We start from the raw sequence: 22,776 nt of genomic DNA on the forward strand, positions 1-22,776 counted from the left end.
ATTCTAGACCAACATTTCATCTTAGACGACTTTGGGGAAGTTTTCTAAATGTGTAAGAACTTGGGAGAGTAAGTAGGGGGGGGAGTTGCCCATAAAGATCACTGTTCAAAATTTCCTACAAACAATACATTCATTTCCTCATTGAGTCAGATTTTTAAAATGTCTTGTCATGACTTTTTCCCCCATCATAGAAGGTAACTCCTGTATCACTGTCCACAACTCAGGGTTTCAGGATGGTTTGGGACATTCAGCTTTTACTGCTGTGGCTAAATTGGCTTGTGACAGTCATCGGCGATGTGTAACCAAACACCTCTCTTTCTGGCAGGCTTCTATTTTGGTACCTCTTTGTGAACAGATGTGGGAAGAGTTTGGGCACCAGACCCAAGAGGCTCTGGTGGAGTGGGCGGGATGGGGAGGGGCGCGGCGGGTGGGGTTGTTAGCGAGTGCCTGGGAAACAGGCTCAACTCATCCTCGTCTCGCAGCTTTAGTGAAACTGGGTGCTGCCCGCGGTAGGCGCAGCGCCCTGCACATACCTGAGCAGGAGCGTGTTGCAGGCGGAGTGCTTCTGCATGTGTCACAACAGGGCGTGGGGCCGACCTCAGGCTCTGGGCGTATCAAAGGCTTCCCTGCTCTGGGATTTCAAGCCTCCGGTGTTCGGAGTGTTACTTGCAACTACGTTTCAAATTAGCACCACACTGCAATCGCCCGGGACATTTGCTCCTTGAGCTCCGCCACAGAAACCGTGACCCCGGGCCTACTGCGCCCGGCGGCGGCGGGAGACACGCCCATGGTTTCCTTGAGCGAGGTGCCATTTGGATCACCTGTAGCCGCGAAGTCGTGTAAAGTTCAGGTCCGTCGCGGAGGGGCCGGTCCGCAGGCACAGCGAGGGCCCCGCAACTTTGCTAGAGGCCCCGGCTTGGACGACAGCGGCGACGGTCGCCAGCTGCTGGGGCCGCAGCGTCGCGGCACCGAGGTCCCGGGCAAGGTTCTGGCCCCGACTCGGACCAGAGCGGGGGCGGTTCCCCTATCGACGGAGCTTGGCAACGCCGGAGGCGGGCCGAGCGTGAGGGATGGAAACAGCAGCCAATAAGAAACCTGTTTGACCGGGCAGGGGCGGGGCCTTCGGCCGGGCCTGCGGGGGCGGGACGGAGCCGACCCGAGTGGGACAGACGGGACTTAGTGCCTCCACTGAGGAGAGGACGAGAGCCTCGCAGCCCGGCCGCGGGGGCGGCGTCGGGGCCCAGGGCAGGTAGGAGCGGGGGCTTCGAATCCGGGCTGCGGGGGTGTCGGCCCCGACCCGGCTGTCTCGGCACCTCTCGGGCCTCGAGGGACGCGCGGGTGTCCGGCTCCGAGGACGCGAGTTTGGGGCGCTCCGCCTGTCGCCCGCGGTGGTTGTGGCGGAGCCGGGCTCAGGGTCACCTCGCCGCTCTCTTTGGGGCCGCGGGGACCGTCGAGGCGGCAGCGGTCGGGGGCCCTGCGGGGAGAGAGGGAGCGCCCCGCGTGCGGGAGGAAATGCGGGGCCTCGACCAGGATGAGCCGGTTTCAACGTCGACAGAGGTAGACAAGGGGCTTCAAAATAAAGTGCTGTGTTTTGATTCTTAACAGAATCCGACTCGCACAACAGCAAAAGTCAAGTCGATTTTGATTTCAAAATCTGACAATGGAACATCTAGGAGCTTTTGAGTAACCAGAATTAGCCGCAGATGATGAGATGATGAGTCAAGGGCTGGAGTCTTGGCCAGGACCCATGGACCACATGTGGTGCAGACCTCGGTCAGGGTGACTTTTCTGGGCCTCCTTTCCTTCGCTGCAAAACTGGGGTGCTCATGCCTACGGGTATTGCGAGGGTCCAAGGAGATGAGAGTATTCTACAAACGTTAGGTATTGTTATTGGACTGTGCACCAGCCTCCTGCACGCTGACTAATTGCCAGGCACATAGTAGGAACTCTGTAAACCTTTACCCTAAAGCTAGTGATTGACCTACAGTGTTTTAGATAAAGTCCCGAATCTCTGTTTGCTGTGTAGATAAATGCTTCAAGCCCATTTCCCACAAAATCACCATTGTTTGAAGTGTGGTCCATGTTTAACTGATGGATGAATTTCTCTAGAGTGGCGCATGTTATCTATACACTGCTCCTAAATCATTTACCATGAAGCAGTCGATGGCTGTAGTTTGTTACCTGGGAAAGTAAGCTGGGAGTGTTGCTTCACATCAAGACTTTGATTTGCTTTTTTAAGAGTTAAGTCCTCCCAAACAAAAGTAATGTATGGCTGTGTTTTTTGTAAGGGCGTTATTATAGACATTTGCATTCTTTTCTATGGGTTTGAGGGATTTAAGAGGGAGACCGGAAATAAAACAGGGAATAGCAGTTTGTAACCAGCAGACTTTTACCGGGGATACTTCTGGGCGTGTTCTGAATTAGTTTCCCAGGCAGAAACCAGGAAATGTAGTAATTGTGTTTCTTGGCCTTTATTAAATTTTTTGTGTTGAACCTGGCATGGATTTTTTTAAATGCAGATATAAAGGAAGAATTTTTTTTCCGATGTGACAATAAGCAGTTATCTAAAGTTGGAAATTATATTTTAAATGCTCTGTAATGAATCATATAACAGATGAGGATTTTAGATCATTGAATACCAAGATCAAATTAAACGGAGAAATAAAAAGGGAAGGTCCTAATGAATAGAATTTTGTGTTGCTTTAAATGTTTACATGTTTCAAAGGTTCAGTGAAGATGAATGTTTTGAAACTATCTAAAAAACCCCAATTTTAAATACATTCCCCATATATAAATATAAACTCCATATATAAATTTTGCTGTGATATATAACTTGTGGATATTGGAAGCTTGAAGCCTTACATTTACATTATTTATTGAGCACCTATTATATTCCAAGGCACAGTTTGAGCACTTACCTTGTACAGTATTCATGTATGGGCAAGACATAATTCTTTATCTTGGAGATTGATGGACTAAAATCAATCTAACAACTGGGCTAAAATAAGTACCGAGAAAGTTGGTTTTAAAACTGGTAACAACACCCACCAGCATTAATGGGGACCTACTCTGAGCCAGGCAGTGTTCTAAATTCTTCACGTGCATTAGCTGATTGAATTCCTACACAGCACCATGAGGGGTGTTATTATTATGAGCTCCTTGCTCAAAGACACAGAGAAGTTGAGTAACTTGCCCATATCAAGCAGCCTAGGTAGCAGAGCTAGGGTTCAAACCAAACAGTTGGGCTCCCCCAAATCCTGATCTTACCCTCTGCACTATACTGAGTTTCCAGTTTTGTGAGTGAGTTACAAATGAAATCCAATGGGTATTTAAGAATTCTGTAAAGAAAGTCTTCAAAAAGAAGGAAAGAAAAAGATAGGGAGAGAGTAGAAACTGGTATTGCAAGATGTGAAGTCATGTCCAAGCTACAATTTAATTATATTTTGCATATAAGAGCATCCCCCCCCCCCCCCGGTGAATGACGTGGGATTCTTTTTGTTTCTAGGTTCTCAGTCACGACAATAATGGCATCATCTTAATAATGTGAGAGGTGATTATTTTTCAATAAGAAGTTTAAAATGTCTGTTCTTGGACCATGAGTCAAATGTTAGATTGAGGAAAAGAAAATGCTTCCCTAACTTCAAGAAGCTTATAACCAGACATGTAAATAAGTCCCTATAATTTCAGTGTAATAAGAGTTAAAACAGAGATACAGAGTTTACTGGGGACATTGATTAGGAAAAACAATGCTATATATAAGAAGAGGGTTAGAGAGGAGATATCATATTTGAATTTGGCTCCGAAGGATGAGCAGGAGTTTGCCAAGTTGGAAAAGGGAACAAAAGACAATAGCTGAAAATCAGGAATATTAAAAAGTATGTGGATGCCCGGGTTGCGGGCTCAGTCCCCAGTAGGGGGCGTGCAGGAGGCAGCTGATCAATGATTCTCATCATTGATGTTTCTGTCTCTCTCGCCCGCTCTCTTCCTCTCTGAAATCAATGCAAACATTATATATATATATATATATATATATATATATATATATATATATATATATTTTAAATATATTTTATTGATATTTTACAGAGAGGAAGGGAGAGGGATAGAGAGCCAGAAACATTGAAGAGAGAGAAACATCGATCAGCTGCCTCCTGCACACCTCCTACTGGGGATGTGCCCGCAACCAAGGTACATGCCCTTGACCAGAATCGAACCCGGGACCCTTCAGTCCGCAGGCCGACGCTCTATCCACTGAGCCAAACCGGTTTCGGCGCAAACATATATATTTTTTAAAGTATATGGTAAGTTTGAGTGTTGTAAGTTACTGTCACTAAGATCAGAGTGTATGGTGAGTGGTTGGGCTAGAGCAGATGGTGCCGGGAAATAAGAAATGGCAGAGCTTGGTTGCTCATCACATTAGGATCACTGAAACTGCCAGAAAGTAGGTTCAGTGTGGGATTTCAGTGCCTCTCATTGGAATAGATTTGTCCATCTTGGCAAAATTTAAAGGTAGTTTTAAGACTTTGAAGTGCAGGATATATTATAAGACAGTATACAAATTAGGCAAATAAAAAGTTATGACTCAGAAAAAGAGAAAAAAGAAGTCTGCTGGTGCCATGTGGTGAAGAGCCTGTGCATCATGCTAAGGACTTTGGACTTGATTCTAAAAACAATGGAGAACCAGTGAAGGACTGTAAGTAATTAGGAAAGGTAACAAGGTGGTGGTATGGTGTGGAGGCTGGGCAGGATGGAGAGAGATAAGTTAGAAGGCTATTGCTATTGAAATAGATAAGAGAAGATAAGGGCCTGGAGTAGGAAAATAGCAGAGATGAAGAGGAGAGGACAGATAATGAAACGTAGAATTTACAGGGATTAAAAATTGATTGGCTTTGAAGGTGAACAGAAAAGTAAACAACTTAGCTTCTAAGCTTGGGAATCTGTGGATAGAAGAAAATGGGTTTTTTTGGTGTGTGTTTTTTTAATGTGAGAAGAAGGTAACCATTTCAGTTTTGAACATGCTGAGTTTGAAGTGTATGCAACATGCAGTTGGAGATGTCAAAAGAGGATCCATAGTCCAAAGGGGAGGCTGAGATTGGTGATTCAGAGTTTGAGTTGCACAGTGAAAGGTCACTGGAGCCCTAAGAACAGACAACGTTGCTCGGGGAGTACATATGGAATTAGAAGAGAGGAATAGAAGGGGATGTTTATTTATTTATGCTAATTTCATCTTACACATTGTGATTATAAAGCAATAAAATGGGTTTTAATGGAAGGTTAACCCCTTTTACATCCAAATGAATTCTGTTCTTTCTCCCTCCTCCCCCCACCTCCTTTATTGATTACAGAGAGGATGGGAGAGGGAGAGATAGAAACATCAATGATGAGAGAGAATCATTGATCGGCCGCCTTATGCACGCCCCACACTGGGAATCAAACCCACAATTCGTGCATGTACCCTAACTGGAGAATCGAACTATGATCTCTTGGTTCATAGGTTGACATTCAACCATTGAGCCATACCAGATGGGCTGAATCCTGTTCTCTTAAAATTTCATTTAGGCTTTACTCATTTATTCCAAAAGTATATTGCCCAAAATATTATTGGAGTTTCTCTATGTAAAAAAAACTTTATAGCAAACTCACAGCCATTCAAGAAAGTAGATATTCCCATTTTGTTATAGAATTATTTTTTCCTCTATTGTACTTTCTATTTTCATGCTTATATAGCCTATTTATCTTAAATCAAAGCTACAAAAGTGTATGGTATATAGCTCTTAGAAGTGAGAAATAGTGCTCTTTTAAAAAAGAAATCATTGCCTCCCATAAATTTAGATTATCAATAAATGTCTGCTAGTTGATTCATCTTAATAACCAATCTTATTCAGTCTTGGCTCCAAATAGCTTAAGTGTTTCTAAAATTCATTCTCATCCTCAAAGAAGGAAGGTTTGCCACCACGAATGAGACTCAAAAGAATGTGTTATGTATGGCTTTGAAGACATTTTCAAAAAAGGAATTTCAAAAATATTTTCCCAATTTGTGGTCTCATTAGAATAAGTGTAATATCTTCTAAGGCAGGGACTGGCAAACTTTCTGTAAAGGGCAGATGGTGAGTATTTTAGACTTTATGGGCTACACAGTCTCTGTCGCAACTACCCAATTCTGCCAAAAGAGAGCCATAGACAATACTTAAGTGATTGAGCATGTGTTGGGTTCCAATTAAAGTTTATTTATGGACACTGAAATTTGGATTTCATATAATTTCCACATGTAATGAAATATTATACTTCTTTGATTGTTTTTCCAATTATTTAAAAACTAGAGGCCCAGTGCATGAAATTCATGCACAGGTAGGGTCCCTAGTGGCTGCCAGCTACGGGCCAGGGCCTTCCTTCATTCCATGCCGCTCCCTGGTGGCCAGTGCACATCATAACGATTGATCGAACTCCCGGTTGGCCAAATTCCCCAGGGGACACTCTGCATATTAGGCTTTTATATACATATAGATGTGAAAACCTCAGAGGGTGTGCAAAAACAGGTGGCCATATTTGGCCTAGAGGTGTAGGCCTTACTCTGCTGTCCCTATCCTAAGGGGTGTTCTTCGGAGTACTTGAATTTCTAAGTTTAGTTTTTTTTAAATGGTTATTCAGAGTTATATCTCCTATTTCTAAATTCTAGTACATTTCGTAAAACATCTGAAAATGTTTCATTCATCCTCCATTTCTTGGAGAATGAGTGAAAAATGTTTCCTTCACTGGTTTGGAACCTGAGATACAGAGAAATAGATTGACTTCTGCAATGTCAGAATCAAAAATAGGTTTGAAAATACTTTTCAATATCCAGCACACCTTTCTGAACCTGTAAATCAGCGATCTTTTTGCCTAGGTGGAAGTGTCAACATGGAAAGCTCGGTGGAATAAAAGACCAGAGCGTGAGTGTCCTGCACTGGCTCCCAGAGGGTTGGGCAGGATGAAATCTTTTGTTTTTTTCCTCTCTGACGTGAGTGAATACTTTTCATCCTAAGGAAAAGAAAACATGAAGTTTTTCTTCACTTCCTGGGCATTGTAGCAGGTTATCTGATGGAAGGATGAAGTAAATGATGGTGAGATAAGAGGAATTTTAAAGGACTTTTTCCCCTCTAGCTATCCCAGATATTTCTTTTTGCACCTCCTGTTTTTGAGGAGGAAATTCAAGATATTGTTTTCCTTATAAATTTTAGATTCCTGGTTGGTAGCCTGAAAATAGCAGTTTTAGCATTCAGTTCAGGCAGTATTGATTCATTTATACTGGTTAAAGATTGTTATTTATGCTCTACTTTTTAAAGCTAGATATTTGACTTTCATGGTTTTCATAGCAGTGATAAATGTTTACAACCGAGGACATAAAAGAAAATTATTAGTTTTCCTTCTAAGTTTAAATTCATAGAAATGGCATATTTGTAGATTGTTTCTGTGTGGATGTTAAAATTTAGGACACATTGGGGTAACTATATGTGTGTGTGGGTACATGTGTTTTATTCTTGCTGCTACTTAAAAGAAATGTGCATTTTTCTCTCTCTTTTTCCATTGGAGTAAAATACAAACAAAACACTCCAGCAGTCTAGGATATTTTTGAATTGGTTACTTAGCAGTAGGAAGCATAATGTCGTATTTAAATGTTTATCTGTATTCTCTGATACTCTGATTAAATAAGAGTCTATTAAGGCTGATGACAAGAGGGCCTGCTGGGAGGAAATGACACCGTCTGCTCTGCAACAGTATTTGCTGCAAATCCTATTCCCTGGTCCCTGTTACACTGGCAGGGGTACAAAAGAGGAGAATTATGCGAGTTAGAGTGATGGGCAATTTGAGCATGATCATAATTCTATGGTTATTATTACAAAGTTAATTTATTTTAACCTAAGTCAAGGTCAAGCAAAATGTAGCCCAATTTTATCTGCTGTTGGTAGAAATAGTGAGATGCTATCTAAGCAAGGCTTATTTTTGAACTTTAAATGCATTCATCAAGTGCAATATTGTTAAGAGTTCAGTAATCATTGTACTTTAAATGCCAACTAGACCAATTTGCCCTTAAAATTTATTGTTTAATTCGAAGACAGCACAGAGGTAAAATAAAATACAGAAGCATGTCCAATAGCTGCATCTTGGAAGTGCAGAAATGTTGAGGAAATGGTGGCTTGAGAAAAAGTATAAGACTTTTCATGAAGATTATTTGAAATATGGGTTTATCAAATGTGTAAAACCTGACTAAAATGACAGACTCCATGTATTAGTATTAATGTTACAAATGAAAGTTTAAAATCTTTAAAATTAAAAATGATTCTTAGAAACATAACATACTGGGCTTTCCAATAAGCCCTTTCAAATATTTTCAAAGAAAGAAAAGAATATGAAATTATCTCTCTTTATAGGAAATTGAAAAAGATTCATGATTGTTCATTGCATGTCAGTGGCATAAGAGAAAAGGGCTACATATCTCTTGAAAAAAGTATTTGTCTAGAATGGATGTTATGTTTATGATTTTTTATGAGAAATCAGCTGAAAATGAAAAATTGCACCTCTTAGTGATACCAGGCCTCTGTTCTATACCATTTGGAACATTTCAACAGTGCTTCTACTATGGCTGTAGTATGGTGCAGATTTCACAGTCTAAATTGATTAGACCACTGAAATTATAAGTTGCACTATGCTTTTAGTTTGTTAAATATGGTGCCAAGATAATTAATAAGGAGGATTTTCTATGCTGTTTAAATTTAACCACAATAGTATGTGCATAATTACAGAATTTTTGAAACTTCTAAAAATAATTTTAAGTAATGGAATAGAAATTTTGATTACAAAACAGAGAAATTATTTCATTTTTTGTTGTTTTTTGTTTTCCTTATCCAAGGATATTTTTTCCATTGATTTCTTAGAATGGAAGGGAGGAGGAGAGACAGAGAGAAACATCGATGTGAGAGAGACACATTGATTGGTTCCCTCCCACAGGCACCCCAACCAGGGACCAGGGCCAGGATGGAGCCTGCAACAGAGGTACATGCCCTTGACCAGAATCCAACCTATGACCCTTCAGTCCGCAGGCCGATGCTCTAACCACTGAGAAAACCGGCTAGAGCAGGAGTTATTTTAAACATTGTTTGAAGCTGCTGATAATAGTACTCTGCCCCCCTCCCCCAAGGCTTTCACTGTTTTTTTTTTTGTTTGTTTTTTTTTAAATATATTTTATTGATATTTTACAGAGAGGAAGGGAGAGGGATAGAGAGCTAGAAACATCGATGAGAGAGAAACATCGATCAGCTGCCTCCTGCACACCTCCCACTGGGGATGTGCCCGCAACCAAGGTACATGCCCCTAACCGGAATCGAACCTGGGACCCTTCAGTCCGCAGGCCGACGCTCTATCCACTGAGCCAAACCGGTTCCGGCTTCACTGTGTTTTATTGAGTATTTCCTAAAAGCACCCTTTCCACACTCAAGGAGAGGGAGGAAGGCAGGCAGGCAGGCAGGCAGGCAGGCAGGCAGGCAGGCAGTAGTCGAAGCAACACAACTGATAGTGCAGGCATCCTCCAGCTTTCTTCTGTGTGTCCAGGGCAGTGGGACCACTGGTCTTTGGCGGAAACAGTAAGCTGGGCATGAGTGAGCACACTGCCCAGCAGGTCATTGCTGGGCTCTCTCTCTGTCACCTTTATTCCAAGGGCTTAGAGTGCTCTTTGGAACGACTGTTTTGTGGATCTCTAAGCTTTGGTATGCATAGAACACCCTCGGGATATCATGGATATAATGAAAAATACTACAAGTTATTCAGTATATTAAAGGAGGCTTGCAGAGTAGCCAAGCTGTAAAATATTTTATTCAGCGCTAATTATACCTACTTACTGTCACAGTAGTGTCTGATAGTTAAGAGATGAGGAGCTAAGCTGATTGTGTGAATCTAGAATTTTTCTGGTTGAGAGGCATTCTCATTTGGCAGGTATTTCCAATATTTTTTAGTAACAAAATTTCAACAATGAACTGATATTTTTTTTCCTTCTGCTTTCCCCTCACTTTTATTTTGGACATCTTTCCATATCTACACACAAATCTCTACCTCCTTCTTTTTAATCCTTGCATAATATTCAACCAGGGTGCTCTGTTTGGTTGAGTAGTTTGTGCATTACACATCGGTACCCAGCTGAAGGGCTGACCCAGCCGAAGGTCTGCTTGTCAGTACAGTGTGCCAGGCTGCCCCTTCCCACAGGGATCCTCTCCTCACCCCACTCTGGCTCTGACCACCCGCACCAGCCTGGCTGCCCCCTCATTCTGCTCAGGCACTAACACCCCTTGCCAGGCTGCCCCTCTGTGGGGCTGCCCTCTTTACCCTGTTTGGGTCCTGACAGCTCACACCAGCATCCCTCTTACACAGATGCTCTCCTTACTCCTGCTCTGGTGCTCTGATACCCTGCGCTGGGCCCTTGTGGTCCTTAGCATCAGGCTGGGATGCCTGCCTTACCCTCTGCCACCCAATGGCTTTAGGCTGTTGTCCAGGGGATGAGGTGTAACAATTTTGATCTTAATAATAACTTGGATTGTTTCTTAATGATATTGTTGGGCCTGAGGGTAAAAACATTGCAGGCCTAATTCTTCATGTGTTTTATTTTAAGTAGTAATTTGAGAGTCCGGGGATGTTTAATAACTATGTAAATGCAGTTTCATTTTCTCTTGCTTTTATATTGTCAAGTGAGATAAAATAGCCAATGAATGTATAATTTGGGGATGTGATTTGAAAACTTGAGAAATCTGTCTTCTGGCTTTTTAGCTTTACAATGAGATTGGAAGTTACACTGTAGAATTGGATATGAATGTATGTATTTAGGAGAGCCTGCTATGTCTCTAGTTTTAAATCCTTGAAAAGTGCATCTTTTTATATAACAGTAAAAAGAAAGCCGGATACAATTACATATACTCTGTAATTGCAGCTGTGTAAAAATATGCTTATGAACTAAGACAGGAAGGAAATATACCAAAATATACCAGTGATTATGCTGAACATGGTAGACATAAATATTTTTCCTAGTTTTCTTTCTTTTCCAAATTTATAAAATGTATTACTTTATGACTTTTAAAGCTTTAAAAAAATTGCTTCTTTTTAGTTTCTGGAAAATTTTTTTAACCTTTGAACACTCTAGGAAGTAAGAATTTTGTTGCCTTTCCACCCCCACCACCCTAATGTTTTTCCTAAGGAGAATTTAGCCAAGTCTGAGTTTGTGATTTGAAAACTAGGTTACTTTAAAGTTATGCAAAACTATTTGGGAAGCTGAAAAATTCTGAGTTGGGTCAGTTATTTCTTCCTTTAGAGGGGGGTTTAAAAAGCATAATTAAATTAAAAGATTAAGATGAACTTCATCTAGAAGGCATTCAGGCGGCCAACAGGCACATGAAAAGATGTTCTACCTCACTAATCATAAGGAAAATGTAAATCAAAACCACAATACTTGTTAGAATGACTGTTGTCAAAAAGAAAAGAAATAGTAAGTGTTAGCAAGGATGTGGAGAAAGGAGAACCTTTGTGTACTGTTGGTGGGAATATAAATTGGTGCAGCCACTATGGAAAATAGTATGGAGGTTCCTCAAAATATTAAAAATAGAACTACCATATGGTCTGGCAGTTCCACTTTCCGATATTTATCCAAAACAAAAGCACTAATTCGAAAAAATATTTGCACCCCATTGTTCATTATAGCATTATTTATAATAGCCAAGATATAGAAACAACCTAAGCGTCCATAGATAGATGAGTGCATAGGAAATGCAAGATTGCTAAATATCTATCTATCTTGCCATTTGTGACAACATAGGTGGACCTCAAGGGCATTATGCAAAGTGAGTAAGTCAGACAAAAAAAGACAAATACCATATGATCTCACTTATATGTAGCATCTAAAATATAAAGAAAAAAAGGTCATAGATACAGAGAACAGATTGGTGGTTGCCAGGGGTGGCTGGGATGGGTGGGGGTAGATGGGGGGGGGTAGGAGGGCAGTGGCAAAATGGGTGAAGGAGGTCAAAAGGCACAAACTTCCAGCTATAAAATAAGTAAGTCATGGGATATAATGTAAAGCATGGTGACTATAGCTGATAATACTGTATTGCATATTTGAAAGCTGACGAGATTAAATCTTATAAATCCTCATGACAAGAAAAAAAAGGAAAAAATTTTGTAACTATGTATGTTAACAGATGTTTAACTAGATTTATTGTGGTGACCATTTCACAATGCCATACAAATATTGAATCATTATGTTGTAGACCTGGAACTAATATAAATGTTATATGTCAATTATACCTCAATAAAAGGTAAGTTTTAATTATATAGTTACTAACATTGCATTAATGTAATAAAATTGTTTTTAAACAATTGTTTTTAAAGTTAATTTTACATGTAATTTCCCACATTGTAGCATTTTGTAAAACCTCCTCTTTTGCTGAAACATTTAATCTGACTGTCATACCTAAGCAGTCTTTAAAATTTAGCTGAGTCAGCTCTTTTTATCCCCACAGCTGGGAGTCATCAGTCCCCATTCCCTCCACGTGCTCTGGTTATCTTCCAATCTCTTGGTTTGAGGTGGGCAGGAAGGACCTCCTCATTTTCCCTTGGGAGACACACACACACACACACACACACACACACACACACACACACCACACACCACCTAGTTTCTTTAGAGAAGTCCTCTCTATTGTCTCTTGTAATTCTTACAATTAACAAATTGTAATTCTCATGTAGCCTTGACACGGGTAATGAACCGATGCCAGCAGAGCCAGTTTAGGGCTATCCCGCTTTGTAATCCTTGCACTTCTCTTTTTAGAATATGAAAGTACTTGACTCCTATTGTTTTGATTTTTGGCCTTTGAGGCCCCTGCTGACACTCAGAGAGGACAGGAAAAGTTGCAGTTGACATCCTGTTATATTAGCTGATATTGTTGTTATGTCTACTCACAAGCAAGTAATAATACCTCGTGGTTAAAGGCACAAGCTTTGGAGGGAAGCAGAACTAAGTTTGTATTACCTGAGTAACTTAACCAGTTCAGCCTCCGCTTCCTCATTCACAAACTGAGAATTAAGTGAATAATGAAAGTAGGTTCTAACTAAGCACAGAGCTTGGCACATGCAAACATTTAATAAATAATAATTATCGTCGTTTAAAATGTCACATTACTATGCAAACATACCTCTTCTGCAACTCCTGGGTTTTTTTCTCTTTACATTTTATTTGCTGATAATATTTGAATAGTAGTAGTTAGGTTCTGTGGCTCATCAGAAATATGTAAGAACTGCCGAAACCGGTTTGGCTCAGTGGATAGAACGTTGGCCTGCGGACTGAAAGGTCCCGGGTTTGATTCCGGTCAAGGGCATGTACCTTGGTTGCGGGCACATCCCCAGTGGGAGGTGTGCAGGAGGCAGCTGATCGATGTTTCTCTTTCATCGATGTTTCTAGCTCTCTATCCCTCTCCCTTCCTCTCTGTGAAATATCAATAAAATATATTTAAAAAAAAAAAGAAATATGTAAGAACTGAACTCGCTTGAGAGGACTGAGTTGACCTCAGTCACAGCATTAGATAACATTAAATACTCACTTGTTAAATTATAACCTTATTTATAGCAGTGGAGCAGTGATGTGGATAATGGACCATATCATTTGATTATTTGGAAAATAATTTTTAATCTTTGGGGTTGTAATTTTCACTTTTTGAAAGTACCTTTCTAAATTTATTTTTCTTAGTTAAATTTAGTTGAATATCTTTAAAATGTTAGTATTTGGCCCTAGCTGGTTTGGCTCAGTGGATAGAGCATCGGCCTGCAGACTGAAGGGTCCAGGGTTCGATTCCGGTCACGGGTACGTGTCCAGGTTGTGGGCTTGACCCCCAGTGGGGGTTGTGCAGGAGGCAGCCAATCAGTGATTCTCTGTCATCATTGATGTTTCTATCTCTCTTTCCCCTTTCCCTTCCTCTCCGAAATCAATAAAAATATATTTAAAAATAAAATGTTAGTATTTGGTAAAACATTACTTTATAGGCTAGCTGGATTAAACTAGTCTTATGTAGTGAAATGATTATGTTTCAGTCCAAGGATGTGCTTTAATAGTACTAATGAGCATATATGTTATATATAACAGGGGTTCTATTATAAGAAAATTAGTTTGCATTCCCTTCTCAAACATTATCTAATATAGTAGTCCCCCCTAATCTGTGGGAGTTATATTCCAAGCCCCACAATGGATGCCTGAAACCGTGGATAGTACCAAATCCTGCAGATACTATGTTTTTTTCCTATACATACATACCTATGATAAAGTTTAACTTATAAATGAGGCACAGTAAGAAACTAACAACAATAACCAATAATAAAATAGAACAATTATAGTAATATACTCGTAATCACAGTATGTGAACATGGTCTTTCTCTCTCAAAATACCTCTTGTACTATACTCACCCATCTTGCAGTGAGTGAGATGATACAATATCTACCTGATGAGATGAAGTGAGGTGAATGACATAGGCATTCTGACGTAGTGTTAAGGCTGCTATTGACCCAGAGATGTGTCTGAAGGGGAGGGGGGGTGTCATTGAGCCATGAAGATGTCATGTTTTCATCCACAAATTTAATGCCTTTTCCATCTTGGGAACTAATCGTGCACTGTGGTCATATTTTTTGCAGTTTGAGATGCGACAGTAAAAGTAGTACAAATTTCTTTCCCTTCTTCACAGTTTCACGGTAGAAGATTCATTCTTGCTGGAGATCTTGGCAACTGGAGATTATGATTTTTGTTCTTTCCTTATGAAGTCGAGAACTTTCACCTCTTCACTTAAAGGAAGCACTTTACGTATTCTCTTCAGCATATCTGAATTGCCAGCATCACTACTCTGGTGCTTTAGGGCCATTATTAAGTAACATAAGGATTACTTGAGCACAAGCACTGGGATACCACAACAGTTGATCTGGTAACTGAGAGGGCTGCTGCATGACTAACAGGCGGGAGGTGTAAACAGTATGGATACGCTGGATGAAGGGATAAATCACGTCACAGGCAGGACAGAAAGGGATGGCATGAGATTTCATCACACCTCTCAGAACAGTTTGCAAGTTTAAACGTTTGACTTGTTTATTTCTGGAATTTTCCATTGCATATTTTCAGATGGCAGTTGACCGTAAATAACTGAAACCATGGCAAGTGAAACCATAGCTAAGGGGGAATACTTAGCAGAAAGCAGGTGATTTAGACACCAACTGACTTCCGGCTTGAACAATCAGCAGAATTTTAGAGATTTGAACAATGTGGATTATCATCTGATGGATCAACTAGACATTCATTATCTAAATTTGACTGTAAGAGTGCCCACTGTGCAAATTAAACCATTCTTTTCCTCTTTGGCCAGAACCGTAAGATTTTTGTTGTTGTTAATCCTCACCCCAAAATTAAATTTTTCATTAATTTTTAGAGAGAGTGGAAGGGAGGAGGAGAGACAGAGAGAGAAAAATTGTTTTTCACCTGAGCCTAACCAGCTAGGACCAGAACAATAAGATTTTATATCTGTTTTGCTACATCTCTGTCTTATCTATTAATGAAACATTTTCATATCTTTCACAGAAAAAATCAAATGTGCATCCCAAAGAAATGTCTAGGTTTATAAAGGAGACATGTATGACAAGGCATGAGTTGCTGGGAGCTTGGTCCCTGTATTCAATATAGAAATCAGATGAGAATTTTTAATACACAAAGCACTCTGTGAATCTGATTTCCAAGTCTACATTGGTCTCTGCTGAAGAGTCTGCTGCCACATACCTAGGGATTTTGGATTTTTCCACAAATTCTGATATAAACTTGGCTCACTTAATAATATAAGAAGTTTGTTTGGGAAGTTAGTTGCTTTTGTACTTTATTTAAGGCCTGTTTCGCCAGTGGCCCATACGGCCTCTGAGAACTCATGCTTCTGGATATGGTACCATTTATAGTAACCATATCTAGATTGTTTCTAAACTAGATTACTAAAAAAAAAAAAAAAAAAAAAAAAAGCAAAAATAATAAATAAATAAACTAGATTACTAGCTGGAACACCCTCTGATTCCAGCTTTGACTCCTGCAACTTGTCTTGCTGACATGTTACATTCCAACACCAAATCATTTGCATCAGCTAGTAGTTTAAAACTAGATTAGAGTTACACAGAGTTCAAAAAGCACCAGACTTGTTTCTTGGCTGTGTAACTGTAGTCAAATTACTTAATCCTTCTTAGCCTGCTTCCTTATCTATAAAACGATCCTTATCTATATAATGAGCATTTGTTGGAATATTCCCTGGCTCCCATCTCTGAGACTTGAGTCAGGTGCAGATACTCTACAGCAGTGAGGTGTTCCGTCCCAGTCCACCACAAAAGGCAGTCATCTGCAGATTAGAGCTCTTGAAATCACCTATACCAGTGGTCGGCAAACCGCGGCTCGCGAGCCACATGTGTCTCTTTGCCCCCTTGAGTGTGGCTCTTCCACAAAATACCACAGCCTGGGCGAGTCTATTTTGAAGAAGTGGCGTTAAAAGAAGTTTAAGTTTAAAAAATTTGGCTCTCAAAAGAAATTTCAATCGTTGTACTGTTGATATTTGGCTCTGTTGACTAATGAGTTTGCCAACCACTGACCTATGCAAATCCATCACCATTTTAAATATCCCAGTAGATAGCACTCTTTCCACCATATGCCAAGATTCTAATCAATCTTGATCATTACAGCTCCCCCCACCCCCTGCCAAGAGGTTCTCTGGATATGATAATGCTTACTGAGCAATCACTATGAGCCAGGTGTAGTTCTACTCACTTTACCAATATTAACCCATCTAATACCTGTAACAGTCCATGAGGTGAAGACTATTGTTGTTCTCATTGTGCAGATGAAACAAGGCACAAAGCGGTTAAGTAGCTGATACATGTCTTAGCACTCTCTGCCACAGAGACAGAGGTATTTATCTATTCTATGAGGTTGTTGAGGGTTAAATATGAAATTATGTAAATAAAGTGTTTAAGACAGTTCCAGGCATATAAAACCTGATCAATAAATGATAGCTACTATTAATTACTTCAGGAACACACAGTGTACTTTCAAGACCAGTTCAAAGCTTTCTGTGAAACCTTCCTTAGCCCTTTACCCAGAGTTCACTCCTGTGTGCTCCCATTACACCTGTTAATAATCCTGTAATTGTCTTCCAATTTTGAATTCTCCTTAAATATTTCCGTATACTTTTTCCATGCTCTCCAGAATCTTAATATTCTGGAGTCATTCTTGCTAAGTATACTTAGAAAAAGAAGACACTCAGGGATGAAAATGAAAAGAGAAGTAGCATTAATAGCCCACAGAAGTACATGCCTCTGTGATGCTGTTCTTGAAAGAACTAAAATAAACCCAAGTCTCAAAATGTAGTTTTTACAGAAGAGGATGCTAAGATATTCAGAGAAAAACTGAAAATAATAAAATCTGCTCAGGAAGATGGGTAGAAATTTGAACTGCTCACATTATTTGCTTTTTTATTAAGTATATTTAATTAAATACTTAATTAAAATATTACTATAGTATGTCATTTGTAAAGTCTATGGATAAACTTTTTAATAAAACCCACAGGACTAAATCTTGAATGAAATTCCTCATTGAATTTAGCTAAAATTATTTTATTTTATTTATTTATTTATTTATTTTTTTAAATATATTTTATTGATATTTTACAGAGAGGAAGGGAGAGGGATAGAAAGCTAGAAACATCGATGAGAGAGAAACATCGATCAGCTGCCTCCTGCACACCTCCCACTGGGGATGTGCCCGCAACCAAGGTACATGCCCTTGACCGGAATCAAACTCGGGACCCTTCAGTCCGCAGGCCGACGCTCTATCCACTGAGCCAAACCGGTTTCGGCAGAAAAATTATTTTAAAGCAAATGATAAAGGAACAAAGCAAAAGAGAAAAAAAAAAAGCAAATGTCAAATTGGCTTCTATCTTTTAAACTTCTATTATCTTGTTGTCTGTTTCTTGAATAACAAATCTTCAAAGCAAGTGCATACAGGATATCAGTCTTTTATCTCAGTCCTATCAGAGGAAACAGCCTTACAGGTAACTAAAAGTGATTCCCCAAATAGCAAAGAAACCTAAAAAAAAAACAAAAAAAACAACAACACCCACAATATTACCAATAATAGACAATATAAACTTCTCAAGCAGTTATTGTGCCTAATTGCAAAGCAAGAAATACTATTCTTCAAAAAAAATTGAATTTTTTAACAGTTCTACAACTCTGTTGAAATCTGTCATGGGAATTGTTTTTAATGAAAAATAATAGTTGATTTAATGCAGATTATATTCAGAATTTTGAGGCATAAGCCAAAGACTCTGAATAATGCTCACTTTGTGATTATGTTATATGGTTGGTTATCCACGTTATTTTAAAAACTTCCAAATGATTATAATTCTTCTTTGCTATTCACTGATTCCAATGAGTACTCCTGGAGGTTCTATTTGCCACAGCTTTGTGACCCTTGGAGTTATTCCCATAACTAACCAAATGGTGTTTCACACTGGATTTTTGTATTCCTCCCAAAATCGTATGCTTAAGCCCTAATCCCCAGTGTGATGGTATTTGGGATGGGGCTTTGGGACAATAATTGTCTGTGGTGTCCTGTCTTCCAATTTTTACAGGAGGGTTTTTTAGAATGATATTCTTCGCATCAGACCCTCATCAACATTTATTTGCTGACAAAGCTGGTTTTTCTGCAGACCCACAGGAGCAGTTGAAATGAAAGCTGATGCAAGTCCTGCTCTGCCTAGAATACATTTTGAGTGCGCATTGTGTGTGTATCAGTTTGGGTCAGCTACACTGACAGAGCTGGGCCAAGATATTTTCCTGCCTGTTAATCAAGGCCACACAGACAAAGCTCAAGGAAGGATGACCCCTGCCTCAGGAAGTTTTGAATCAGCTTCTATTTATAACCCACATGCAGTAGAACTTGAGATCAGGTCTTTACTCAGTTGATAGGAAAAATTCTCTGCCAAATTTTGTATTTGAGGAAACAGTTTATGGGCCTCTATGAGTGGAGCCTCTATGTGAAAGGAAGGAATGTGATAATAACTGTAAGTATTTTTGCTGATCTGGGTCAAGGGTGTGGTGACGGAGATGTGGAAATTTCTGTCAGTGACATAATAGGTTATTACATTTTAAAGCAAGAGATAGTTAATGGCACCTTGGATTGTCTTTAGCACTGTGTGTATTGTATCCTCTGCTGCTAATAAAAATGTTGAAATAGGGTATGTGATGGGCTAATATTATTTCTCAAAATAGGATAGAAGGAAGAAATTAGCTATTGGTGTTTTTCTAGACTAGCTGGTTCTTCCTTTGGATATATACATAAACCTTTGGTTATTTGAGATGTATTTCTGTGTATGTATGCTTTTTATAATACTCTGTTGGTCCTTGTCTCATTAAGATAAGGTTTTGTAAAGAGCTGATTTATTATAAAATAATATTGCATACTACTATGTATAATCTCTTACAAAACCTCATTCTGCCAAACTTTAGGAGATTAAATATGGCAGAACATTAAAACTGCCAATTTGAGAAATACTACAAGTAATATTTTAGGAATGCCTTTATGGAGTTGAATTACTTAATGGACAACAGGTACGTTTTTATAGACTCAATATAAATGAATTACTTAGAGATAGGTGGGCAATGTGTTAGTGATGTTTAAAATATTATAGCCCAGCCTGTGTGGCTCAGTGGTTAAGTGTAGACCTATGAGCCAGGAGGTCACAGTTGATTCCCGGTCAGGGCAGGTGCCGAGGTTGCGGGCTTGATCTACAGTTGGGGGGCATGCGGGAGGCAATCGATTCATGATTCTCTCTCATCATTGATGTTTCTCTCTCTCTCTCCCTCTCCCTTCCTCTCTGAATTCAACAAAAATATATTTTTAAAAAATTATAAAACTGTTAACATATTCTTTTCTTATTTTAATAGGATTATTCAAAATAAAGTTGCAGCCATCTTCAACAAGGTTCAATGATTTAAAATTTTTTATAAAGAAATTTCCAAGTTAAAGATGAAAGAAAAATACTGGAATTATTTGGATTCTAACTGACAGGATAAAGAACACAGAATTTCCCAGTTACATGTAATGGAACCTCAGTAAAATTCATCACTTTGGTATGCACCCAACTGGGAACATGGATGTTGGTTTTTCTCGTTCTGCTGTTCAGACACTGTCAAGAAGCCACTGCAAAAACATCAAACAAAAAATTTCTCAGTGGGAAGGACGGACTAATGGTTTATCTAATCCAGATAAGTGGCACCGAAAGGACTTTGGAATGAGATATAATAACTGTCACCAGGAGATTCTTCTTAAGAAGAATTGTGTTGCTGAGGGAAAGAGCAAAAAGTTGGATGTAACCAACTCTCAAAACATTGGTCTAGGTATTAATGAAGATGCCAAAAGCTGGGATCAAAGTGAGGATGAAAGTGAGAAACGTGAATGTGACGATACTCACTTCTTAAAAAGTGAATCAGAATCCAACTGGGTATGTTCCCGGGTCAAACAAATTGAAAGCTGGAAAGAAGTTGCTTTGGATCCAGAGACTTCATTACCTCCAGGAAATTTCTATACCTCACAGATACTGTGGAAGAAAATCGAGGCACTTCCCCCAGATAAAGTCCTCAATTTGGCTCTAGAACATTGTGTCTCTTCAGAAAAGAAACTGAATTTCAGAGTTCTGGAGAGTTCCTATGGAGTAACCAAGAGCTTGGAAAATATCTACTCTGAACCGGAAGGACAAGAATGTGGACCTTCTATAAATCCTTTGCCAAAACCTCGTAGGACATTCAGATATTTGTCTGAATCTGGTGTTATGCCATGTAAAGAAAGAAACTGTGACAGAAAACACTGTGAAAATAATTCTTGTGCAGAGTCTTATTTGGCCTCTTCTCAGGAACCTGAACCAAAGAAATATGGGGGGAAAATCAGAGGGAGATCTAAAAGGTATGTTTTTATTCAATAGGTAATGATTTGTAAGTATTTTCCTTACTGGACTCTGGAGTCCCTTTTTTTCTTTTCAAGCAGTTTCCATTCTCCTAATTTGATTATAAGATGTTGATTAACCCGAGGGGAAAATATGTACACGAGGAAATAATAGAAGCATGACTAATAGCTAACCCAATCTACTGACATAGGAGCATCAGAAAAACTTCCATTTTCTATCTTCAAGCATGTGTAGGGAAGCAGGTACATTCTTCTACTTCACTCAGAGCATGCTGGCCCTAGTCTCCCTTTTATTAGAGAATGAATTTAAGAAAGGTACCCAATGAAGAACACAAGTAGCAATCAGCTAAAAGCCTCCAATTTTCTCATTGTGCATATAGGGCATTAGCCTAGTTTACTCTTAGATATCTGATAAAACACTTTGTAATTTTGCACATAAGTCTTTTACTTTTATCGATTTTTGTCTGTCATACCAATTTAAAAAAGACTAGTTTTAAAAGATACAACTTGAACATATATCTCCTTTCTTAAGGAAATCCTTTGAATTTGAAGACATTCAGCACTTCCGAAATCGGAACACACAGAAGATGCATGAAGAACTTGGAAGAAATTCTGGCTCAGCACTTTATTACACACAGTCTGAGGACAATATCTATGAGGATATCATATGTAGGTGTCCACAACCTTTGCAATTCAATTGAATGAGTATGTATTTCGTGGAGCCCTTAACTATAGGATGGTGTTTTCTTTTATAATCAAGCATATCTTGCTCTAGATTTTTCTTTTTAATATGGAAACCTTTATTGTATAAATTCTTTTATTCTTTTTTTTTATATTTTATTATTGATTTCAGAGAGGAAGGAAGAGGGAGAGAGAGAAACATCCATGATGAGAGGGCATTATGGATCAGCAGCCTCCTGCACGCCCCCTACTGGGGATGGAGCCCGCAACCCGGCATGTGCCCTGACCGGGAATCCAACCGTGACCTCCTGGTTCATAGGTCGACGCTCAACCGCTGAGCCACGCCGGCCGGGCAAATTCTTTTATTCTTTAATGGAGTGTACAACTAGTGTAGTGGACTGCTCAGTTCAGAAGTAGATGTTTATAGTACCGTATTTTGAGAATATTTTTAGCTTGGTTGGACACCTGAGTAGTTTATAAGCTTAAAGTGCCATTAATTTTGAGACCTCCCTCCCTCTAGCAACGGGGAATAGAAAGCTGAACATACTTTTTTTAAAACATTTCTTTTCCTAGCTATAATCACTTTGTTTTCATTTAGTTATGTTTCTCTAAACTTATTTTTGTTGTTGTTGTGTTTCAAGATCCCACCAAAGAAAATCCATATGAAGATATTCCATTGCAGTCTTTTCCCATGTGGAGATCCCCTTCAGCATGGAAGCTTCCACCCCCTAGAAGTGCCTTCAAAACACCCAAGGTATAACCAGAGAATTAACATAAAAAAAATATTGCATCTTGATCCCTAGAAAAAGGTTGAAATGGTTTAACGAGGGCCAAAACTAAGAGGCATTAAAATATGGGGTTGTTTTGGAATGGTGGCTTTTTATTCTTTGTTTTGGGGGTAGCATACAGCTTTTTATTTTCTTTGGTTGGAGGGGTTGTGTGTTTGTTGTTTAGCACTTCAAAAAAAATTGAATGTAAGCACCTTTAGACAGGCCATGAACTTTGCAGTTCACTATAGTTAGTTCCCACAGCTCCCTATTAGTCACAGCAAGTCTGGTCCCTG

General features: G+C 39.5%; 1 protein-coding gene across 1 annotated transcript in view; it reads left to right on the forward strand.

Moving 5' to 3' along the window:
- Positions 1–1,136: 1,136 nt before the first annotated feature.
- DENND2C (DENN domain containing 2C) overlaps positions 1,137–22,776 on the forward strand; it is a 51,800-nt gene continuing 30,160 nt past the window's right edge. Inside the window, exons 1-4 of the mRNA XM_080647606.1 lie at positions 1,137–1,249; positions 20,018–21,032; positions 21,565–21,701; positions 22,355–22,467. Of these exons, the coding sequence (XP_080503732.1) occupies positions 20,206–21,032; positions 21,565–21,701; positions 22,355–22,467 (1,077 nt within the window). The 5' untranslated portion in view covers positions 1,137–1,249; positions 20,018–20,205. The remainder of the gene's footprint in view (positions 1,250–20,017; positions 21,033–21,564; positions 21,702–22,354; positions 22,468–22,776) is intronic.

This window comes from Plecotus auritus (genome assembly GCF_963455305.1).
Source record: "Plecotus auritus genome assembly, chromosome: 12".
In the NCBI taxonomy this organism is placed as follows: domain Eukaryota; kingdom Metazoa; phylum Chordata; class Mammalia; order Chiroptera; family Vespertilionidae; genus Plecotus; species Plecotus auritus.